Source organism: Octodon degus, unplaced genomic scaffold (assembly GCF_000260255.1).
Source record: "Octodon degus isolate 3935 unplaced genomic scaffold, OctDeg1.0 scaffold00077, whole genome shotgun sequence".
NCBI classification, from domain to species: Eukaryota; Metazoa; Chordata; class Mammalia; order Rodentia; family Octodontidae; genus Octodon; species Octodon degus.
In genome coordinates this window covers 10,917,836-10,927,272 of record NW_004524653.1, presented here as the reverse complement: position 1 = coordinate 10,927,272, position 9,437 = coordinate 10,917,836, and the positions used below count along the sequence as shown (strand labels likewise).

Genomic DNA, 9,437 nt, shown 5'->3' with positions numbered 1-9,437 from the left:
CTTTCTTTCTTTCTTTCTTTCTTCTTTCTTTCTTTCTTCTTTCTTTCTTTCTTTCTTTCTTTCTTTCTTTCTTTCTTTCTTTCTTTCTTCTTTCTTTCCTTCTCTTTAAATATATTTAGTACAGGGTCTACAGGGACTCACTGCACAAATTGGACTCATAGTAATCCTATTTTTCAGCCTCTCAAGCACTGGGATTACAGGTGCGCATCTCCACACCCAATCTCAATCACTGTCTCAGCATGCCCTGGGGGCAGGGCCAGCAAGGCATGCCGGGGATCAAAGCCCTGGCCCTTGTGTCTGCCTAAGCAGGTGGTTTAATCCACTGAGCTGTCTGGCTGGCCCGTTCCCTCATAGCTCTTGATGTGAGGGGGGAAGCCAGGCCCCTGACAGAGGGATATGACTTTTTGGGGTGTCCTCCTTGCTCTCTGCTGATCAGACAAGGTGTTTTCTCAATCCTGTAGTCAGCCCCTGGCTGCTCGCTAGTGCTGTCCCGAGACACACGGGAAGGGAAAGGTGCCCTTCTGGGCCTCTGCTGCCCTCCTGGCTGAGCCTTTGCAGCTCTGGACCACAAGGGCTGCACTGGGGAGGAGGTCTGCCACATCCTCTGCCGTGGAGGTAGGAGGGAAAGCAAGAACATAATGAGGAGAGAGATGTGTGGGACAGAAAGAAAGAGAGAGGGAAAAAAAGGCAGCCCTGGAGAAGGAGACAGAGAAGAGAGACACAGTGACAGACAAGACAGGGGCAGGGCAGAGGGACAGAGAGAAGACCCAGAGGGAGAGGAAGGGCCCAGGGTGGAAGAAGAGGTAAGGGGGAAGGAGTGGGAAGGGGGCCTATCATGACTGAAAAAGAGAAAAAGGAAGAAAGAGAGACACAGCCAGGAAGATATGCAGGAAAAAACGGTAAGAGAGACACCAACAGACACAGAAATCTGCAGAAAGAGAGAAGGAAGGAAAAGGGGGCAAAGAGCAACGGAGACGGAATGGGCAGACATGCGCAGACAGCAGGGAAGGAGTGGGGCTGGGAGTAGTGATGAAGACGCTGGGGGGGGGAGAGCTGGCAGACAGATGGACAGCGTCGGGGCCACCAGACCAGAGGTCAGGGGTCCCAGGCATAGCGTTTCATCGAGGTGGCTGGCCTCCCTGCTATCCCCGCCACTTGTAGCCCCAGAGAACTGGGGACACCACTCTTCTAAGAATCTGGCCATAACGGCTCACGGCGTGTGATGCAGGTGCCATCCGGGCATCTCCGAGGACTGCAGAGGCTGCACTGCCTCTGGTTCCTGATCCCAGGTCTAAGGCCGCTGTGGGTTGCTATGGCAAGAGCTCCCGCTGAGCCACATCTATCGGTGTTCACAACCTTGGCTCCTCCCCGCCCACACGGAATCTGACCTTGGCTGCGTGACTCGCTTTGGCCGGTGGGACATCAGCCACAGTGACCAAAAACAGAGGCTTTCTATGTGCTTCTTTGCCAGGGCCTGTCCTCTGAAATCCTGAGATCACTGTGCAGCGAGGAAGCCCAGATGAAAGGCCACACACAGAGAGCGGCCTGGGCACGCAGCTGTCCCCAGCAAGTCGGCCCCCAGCAACCTGACAGCCAATAAATGGCCTCCACAATAGCACTGCCCAGCCAACCCACAGAATTGTAACAAAGAATAGATTGTTGTTTAGAGCCACAACATTTAGGGCATTTTTTGGTGTGTAGCTAATTGACAGAGAAACCAAGTGATGGGGCTGCTCCTCCACTGGTTTGGTCTGGCCTTAACTGGGTTAGCCAGTTGGGTTTGAAGGTCTGAGGTGACCTCATCCACATCCCTGGTGGCTAGTCCTGGCAGTGGGCTCGGGTGCACTAGGTCTCTCATCCTCTAGTAGACGGGCTTTATTACTTGGCAGTCTGGGGACTACGGCAAGAGTGAAAGCTGCAAGGTCCTGGAAGACTTAATCTTGAAATTTGCATAATATCATTTCGGCCACACTCTACTGGCCAAAGCAAATCATAGGTTAGGTTTATTTCAAAGGGCAGGAAAACAGCCTCCACCTCTTGATGGGAGTGGCCAAGTTACATTACCGTGGGTCTTTTGCAATCGCACGTTTTGTATCTGTAGGTTGATCTGCATCCTTAGATTCAACAAACTGCAGATCACAAATACTCAGGAAAAAAAGTGTCTGTACTGACCATGTATGTATAGATTCTTTTTTCTTGTCATTATCTTTTTTTTTTTCTAAATTTTTTTTGGCGGAACTGGGGATTGAACTCAGGCACTTGCACTTTCCAGGGAAGCACTTATTCCACTGAGCCATCTCCCCAGCCCTTTCTTGTCATTATCTCCTGAACAATAGGATCCAAAAGCTCTTTACACTGCATTTACTTTATTTGAGGTCTTGTAAGTAATCTAGAGATGATTGAAAGTATATCAGGGGATATTGTAGGATATAAGGAATGCTATGCCATTTTATGTAAGGAAATTGAGCTTGCATGGATTTTTGTCTCTGCGGGGGTCCTGGGACAAACTTCCCACAGGTACTGAGGGATGACTGTGCTCAGAGGCTGTGCAGAGGGAGGGGAGAAATCAATGATGTACTTTCCCACCTACTATGCTGTACTCCTCTCTCTACCTCCTGGTACTCTGAGAAGCACGGCGAAGGCCACTGGGCTCCTGAGGGGTCTAGGACACAGAAATCTCGAGTCAGTCCATGAAGTTGTTCTTGAACTTTTCTGTCCCTTGTTTCATTATTCATTCATTAGATGCTTCCTGTAGACCTACTGTGTGCCGGGGATACTCGGGATCAGATATGAGCAGGGTGAACAAGGTCTCTGGAGTCAGACAGACAGATACGGGTTCATGTTCTAATCCCATCATGTACATGCCATCAGACCTTGGGCAAGCTCAGTCTGTCTGAGTCTGTTTTCCATCCTGTAAAATGGGGGTGTCCAGCTGTGTGGCTATCAAGCCCAACTGTGTGGTTATCAAGAGGCTTAGATGAGACAAGTTTCCAGAGGCAGGTCTTGCAATTTGCCCCTACCTGACCAATCCCTTCCCTGAAGCCTTGGGTTGAGTATCTCATGAGTAGGTTCCCCAAGGGCAGAGATCCGTGCTGGGATTGCTCACCAGTATATCTTCTGGCCTTGCACAGAACACTAAAGTAATATATGGACTCCTACCATCCTTCCGTTGTCCCCCTGAAACTGTGTGGAATTGCCTATTTCTGGCCCCTGTGAGGGCAAAGATTGTCGAGTTCATCAGCCTGACCCCAGGCCCTGGCACTTAGTAGGTGCTCAATGAATGCTACTTTCATTTCCTTTCAGTCTCTGGCCAGGATGAGAATTTTTTCAGCAGAGATCTTGAAGTTGCTGAGAGTCTTTCTATCCCTGCTGGGTGGTGGGCGGGGGCTGATAGTTATAACCTGGCCTTCACTCCCTGCAGGCCCATCTTCACCCCTCACCCCTAGTTCCCGCTGTTGTCCTTGTCGCCCTTGTTGGCCCCTCCAAATGCTGCACAAGGGCCCCTGGAGCCCGTGTGACTCCTCATTAGCCCATAAATGCCATCCCTGTCACCCCTGTGGGGGGCTTGCTGGCAGGCCTGGCCTTTAAAACATACAAGTTAATTCCTCCTCTGGCACTTGGGCCTCGTGGCGCCCCGCCTCCTCCCTCCCTCACACCTTCCTCTCAGGCCTCGTTCCGGTTCTGCTCCCTGCTATCTGCACAGCGAGAACAGACTGTACCTTCCCAGCAGCTGCTAAATATAGACCCGCATCAGCGGAATATTCCTAGCTGGAGAAATAGAGCTGGGGCTGGGAAATGGTACCAGAGCGGCCTTGGCAGTGGGGCTGGGGGCAAGGGGAGGAAATGTCTGGTTCTTCCTAGCAAATGTCAGAAAGGACTCTTTAGACTGAGGAGTAGAGGACCCTAGAACAAAGATTCCATTTGAAGTCCTCGCCCTGCCTAGCATGGTGCCCCTTTTCTGGTTGCTGGGGGAATTGTTTCTCTGTGGGGTTCCAGGACCTCTCACTGGCCACTCTCCTCCCCACCCTGTACAGTGCTTCTACAGTGCTCATTAGAAATTGGGCATCCTCCCAACTGTCTTGGGTTGGGGCTTTCATCTGTTCACCCCTACTGCCCTCCAGGACTCAGTCCTTACTGATTTCTCTCTCTTCGTCTCCTCCTGAAAGCTTTTCCTACCCTAAGGTCCCTGTCCCATCTGGTAGCTGGAGGATGGCTTCATTACCACTGCCATCCCCTACACCAACTCCTGGGCTGAGCCCTCCATGTGGCCTCTGTTCCTTGGGCCTACAGAAAGCCCTGTGGCCCCTGCCTGCACTGTCTTTGGGTCTCTACCTCAAAGCTGCCTCCACAGAAACCTATCCTAATTTCTTAATCTAATTCTCTCCCTTACTCTGTTTGATGTTTCTTACTTGTACTCATTGTTACTTGACTTGATGTGTGTCCCTTTATTTTTGGTCTTCCTTTTCTCAAGAACTCCATGAGGATAGTCTCGAATGTGTCCACTCCTGCACTCCTAGAACAGAGCCAGGCGTGGAGGAGCCGAGAGATGAAGAAACTCTCCCACTGAATCCTCTACAGTCACAGGAGGGAGGTTTTATTATCTCCCTTGTTCATGTAGGAAGCCAAAGCTTAAACAGTGCCAACCATTTTCACAACTCCATGGCCATATTTCAGATGGCCTGCTGGAAGTTCTAGATGTTTCTTTCTCTGATTTCTCTCACTGTAAAGCCAGTATACTCAATGCTTGATTTCTTAGCCCTGCACCAAACTCTAGGACGCATTGCTAATTCCTCTGTTCCTAGCCAGGTTTTGCAATTCACGATCCTCCTTCTGTGTCTGTAGGATCTGCCCCTCATATAGATGAATATGCAAGTCTAGGCTGAGAGAGAAATCAGGGGTACTTAACTTTGGGGACCGAGTCTGCCCAATGCTTGCCCTTTCCAGAGTCTCACTGTACTCCTTATTCTCCTTAGCACCTTCGAACACCTTCATTCCCAACTCCTCATCATCTCTGGCTTCCTAATTAGATAAGCAAATTAAAGAATCCAAATGGACGCTGAGAAAGAATGCAGATTTTCGCTTTTTGTCCTCTGGGGCTACATGCTGGCCACCCTGGGCTCTGGAGTCTCCCTGCCTCCGATTCCTGCCTCTGAGTCAAACTCTACAGTAGCTGCCCGAGGGATCTTGTTAAAATGAAAACCCGAACATGTCACTTCCCTGCTTAGAAGTCATCAATGAACCCGCAGTGTTGGTGAGGAGGAGGGGAAACAGAAACTCTCATCTGTGGCTGGTGGGAGTAGGATTGGGTAGATTTTGGCATCATCTGTCCTATTCCAAATGCACGTGGTCTTTGACCCAGCTTTTCTTCTTCCTGAAAATTATCCTGTAAATACACTTGCGTGAGCACAGCATCATGTATGGATGAGGTTATTAGCTATAGTGTAGCTCACTGCGGTAAAGGATCAGCAGCAGCATAAATGTCCATCAACATGGGACTGGGGAAATAAATTTTATTGTATCCATAATGGGCATTAAATAAAAGAATGGGGAAGCTCTTTGTGAGCTGAAACAGAATAATCTTCAAGATGTACTGTCAAGCCGAAGAGGCAGGCAATGTGTAAGGTGTGTGTTTATATCTACCATTCGTGTAAAAGATAAAACAAATACATGTGCCTTATTTTCTTGTACATGCATAGAATGGCTCTGGGATGATTCACAAGAAAATTACATTGGTTGCCTTGGGGACAGAGACTGGATGGCTTAGGGACTGGGGAGGGAAAGAAATTGCCACTAAATACTTGTTTGAACTTTTTGAATTTTGAACCTTGAAATGTATAATTTATTTTGAAAAAAAATGACTTAATATTTTTCAAGTGAGTGAGTCTAACATCTCATAGGATATATCCAGCAAGTGGCTACCTTTGGTGCGGCAGTTACCAAGGATAGGGAGTGAAAGCACTTTCTTTTTAATGTTTCTTCAGTATCTGAATGTCTTCTAGCATGTATTGCTTTGGAAGGAGGAAAAAATAATGACGATATTATGTGTAAGAGAATACAATTATAACTGTGCTTATAGACTAAAATCTTCCCCTCCTCACAAGCAAAGCAAGACAAACACATAAACAAAACCCGCAGATCCAATCCATCAGCTCCTCCCACCCCCACCGCTGCCCTTAGAATAAATTCTAAGCTGCACAGCTGGCTTATGCCGGCACAGCCGGGTCCCTACCTGCCTGGCTGCATCCCCACTCACAATTCCCCTTGTGCCTCAGGCAGCTCTCCTCCTCCAGCCCTAGCCTGCACCATGCCCTCTGCCTGGAATGCCCTTCTCTGAAATCCCCATCTGCCCAACACCTACCTGTCCTTGGGGATTGCTGCTACTGCCTCCAAAACTTTGAGGTCTGATGGCCCGAGCCTATGGCTGCCCTCTACCCCTGCATGTTGTCCTGTTTGAGGTCTCCTGCCTATCCCAGGGGTGGTGAGCGCACCCTGCTGGAATCCAAAGCTCTCTCAGCTGTGTGACCTTGGGTGAGTGCCTTCACCTCTCCAAGCCTCCATCTCTTCATTCTGTCTTTGCTGGCGCTCACTCAAGAATCCTCTGAGACGGGTCAAGTCTTGACCCAGAGGGAATGAAGTGGGGGCTGTGGATGCTACAGCCCTCTATGGTGGTGTGTGAGGGAGTGTGTGTTGGGGGGAGTGGCAAAGAAGCGAACAAGAGGCCTCCCTTCCCAAATGGTCTCTAAGCGGTTCTCTATCTGCTCCTTAGCAACAGCCTCGCGAACAGAGATTTCCAACCCGCTGAAGAGCGCCCCCCCTTCTGCCTGCACTTACACCTGTACCTAGTAAGGGCTCCAAGGACAAATAGGACAGCTGATTCAGATATCTGGGGTCTTTACAGGACCCCCAAGGGGCTGCCCTGAACTTTTGCTTCTCTGCTAGTCTTGCAGGATCCCCTATTCCATATTTTTCTGTTCCTCTGTCCTTCCCTTTTCTTGTCTGGCTGCCTGAGACCCTGGAGTCCCCTGCAGGGCAGGATGCAAGGCTTGGTGCTGTTGTGCAGGTCTGTCCCATGCCACTGCCTAGACCTGCAAGCACCCCCTCAAGGCCTTTCCCATCAAGCGGTCCCACCCCTTCAGCCCCGTTCCCCCCTCTCACCGGTCTTGGGGTCCACAGTGAAGTGGCGTTCGCCATCCAGCACACTGTATACCAGCCGGGCGCTGCTGCCGTAAGTGGGGTCATCTGCATCCGAGGCCATCACCTGCATCACAGATGTGCCTGGACCCAGGGAACCAAGCGGGACAGCAGTCATTTGGAGCTGTTGTGCTTGTCCATCCCACCTTTCTCCATCCCAGAGAGCTGGGAGATGAGCCCCTCTGGAGGTCATCAAAGCCAGCCCTTCATGGGCCAATCCCACACTAAGTCCCAGTGGGCTTCATGAGGGGGGCCTTCCTGGTGGCAAATGGGGAACCATGGAGTCAGATCTGCATTCAGCTCTCCCTTGGCTCTCAGTTATAGGACCCGGGCAGGGCAAGGCAGCCTATCTGAATCTTCATTTATCCTTTGGCAAAACAGGAGTAATCTTGGCCACCAGGTTGAAGGAGAGAACTTAAAACAGCCTAGAGTGGTTCAGGGCAGTCTCTCCAAGGTGGTGGCAACAATCGTAGTTGGTGAAGGTCATCACAGAGTTAGAGCCAAGCCTGCAAACCAGGCATCCCTGCCAACCCCTGTAGGCCCCTCAAACACTCTGTCCTGCCTCCACCAGGGTGGCAGAGGACAGCCCAGGGGACAGCTAAGTTCATGGGGACCCAGAGGCTAGTGTCTCTTGGCCCCTGGCCAGGACGATGGCCGTGACTTGTTCTCCGGGGACGGTGGTACGCTGCAGCCTGGTGCCTCCATGCCCCTCCCCAGGGTGCCTGGCAGGACAGCCCCCTCCAGCCTCACACACACCGCTCTTCACGCTCAGCACGTAGGCTGCCGGGGAGAGCATAAATTGGATAAAAGTCCATCAAACAGCGGCAATTAAGTTATTGATTTTCGACGCTGGCTCATTAAACTGGGAGCTTCTCTCGGCCTGTCCCAGAGATGGCTCTAATTTGACATCATGTTCAATTTGACGAAAGCAGGGTTCGGGATGTGAGGCTGCACCCGGTGGGGGAGGGATCAGACAGAGGGGCCTGCAGAACTGCCTGGCCCACCTGAACCTTGGCAGAAAGAAGGGGGTGAGGCAGAAGCTCTGAAGGGAATCTTAAAGGCTCAGGATGTAATAACCCAAAGGGAGGAGACAGGACTAGGTGCCCTGCTGGGGGCCAGGCGGGGCTGGGTGGGGCCTCCCTGAGGGTGGGCTGGGCACTCTGGGCCAGCAGCGTGGCATGCTGGGAGGCGAGGCCAGTTCACTTCTTGGCTAATGAGTGAGCCTGGAAGTGCTAGTGCAGCAATTCTGCAAGCCCAGCCTGCTGCCCGCCTCTCCCGCCTCCAGCCTGGGGCCCTCCATCATTCCAGACAGACACATGTATTTATTTTTCACTCCTTTGCATTTCTCATTTCCCTCTCTGGGTCCCCCTCCCAGATGGAGTCTCCTAAGCTGGCCCTGCAATGCGCCTCTCTTTGGCAGCTTCAGCTCCATGTCAAACATGTTCAAGTTGCCTAGGGAAGCTGAGAAAGAGGAGGGGGTGAGCCCTGATCCCCGATGCTGGTGTCCAGGCATCTCCTGCGAAGGACCAAGGACATGGTCTTGAGTGCTTTCTGCATATACAGAAGGGAAAGGAAAGGACTTCTATGGGGCACCCACAGCACACCCAATCTCACCAGTCTCTCAAATGCAGCATCTCTAATCTCCAGGGATAGAGTGGACCTCCATAACTTTACAGTTAAAGAAACAGGCCAGACAGGGATGAGTGTGCAGGGTGATGTGGGGGAGGGGAGGACTTGGGTCCAGGCCTATGATGCCAAAGTGTCAGCAGGTGTACAGCAACTTGGAGGACAATGGCCTTGTGTACTGAACCATCATCAGTGATGGCAGTACCACCTAGAAGTTTGACCTTGGGCATGGCATGAACCCTCTTGTGTCTCAATCTCCTCATTTGTGAAATGCAGGTGACTGTATTACCAAGCTCCCAAGACAATGTAAGAATTCTAAGAGTGTCTGTGATCAAGACAAAGGACAGTGCCTGGCCAGTGGGAGGACTCTGATAAATGCAGGTGCTGGGTCTTCTTGGGAGTCACAGAAGGCTTTACACAACGACATGTCATGCCTCCTTCAGATGTATTGAAATGGGAGACGATACATAAAACACTGGGCTCATGATGGGTGCTCCATAAATGGTAGCTGCTGTAACTCTTATGAGAAGTGTCCCTATCACTCCCCCTGCCTGCTCCCTCCCCCCATGGGTAAGCTGCAGTGCCAGGCTGAGTGACTCCCCAGGGACATGGTGGCTGAG

General features: G+C 51.2%; 1 protein-coding gene across 1 annotated transcript in view; it reads right to left on the bottom strand.

Annotated features, from left to right (window-relative positions):
• The window catches only part of Cdh22 (cadherin 22), a 69,622-nt gene that overhangs the window by 39,656 nt on the left and 20,529 nt on the right, over positions 1–9,437 (bottom strand). Inside the window, exon 3 of the mRNA XM_004636079.1 lies at positions 7,156–7,275. Within this exon, the coding sequence (XP_004636136.1) occupies positions 7,156–7,275 (120 nt within the window). The remainder of the gene's footprint in view (positions 1–7,155; positions 7,276–9,437) is intronic.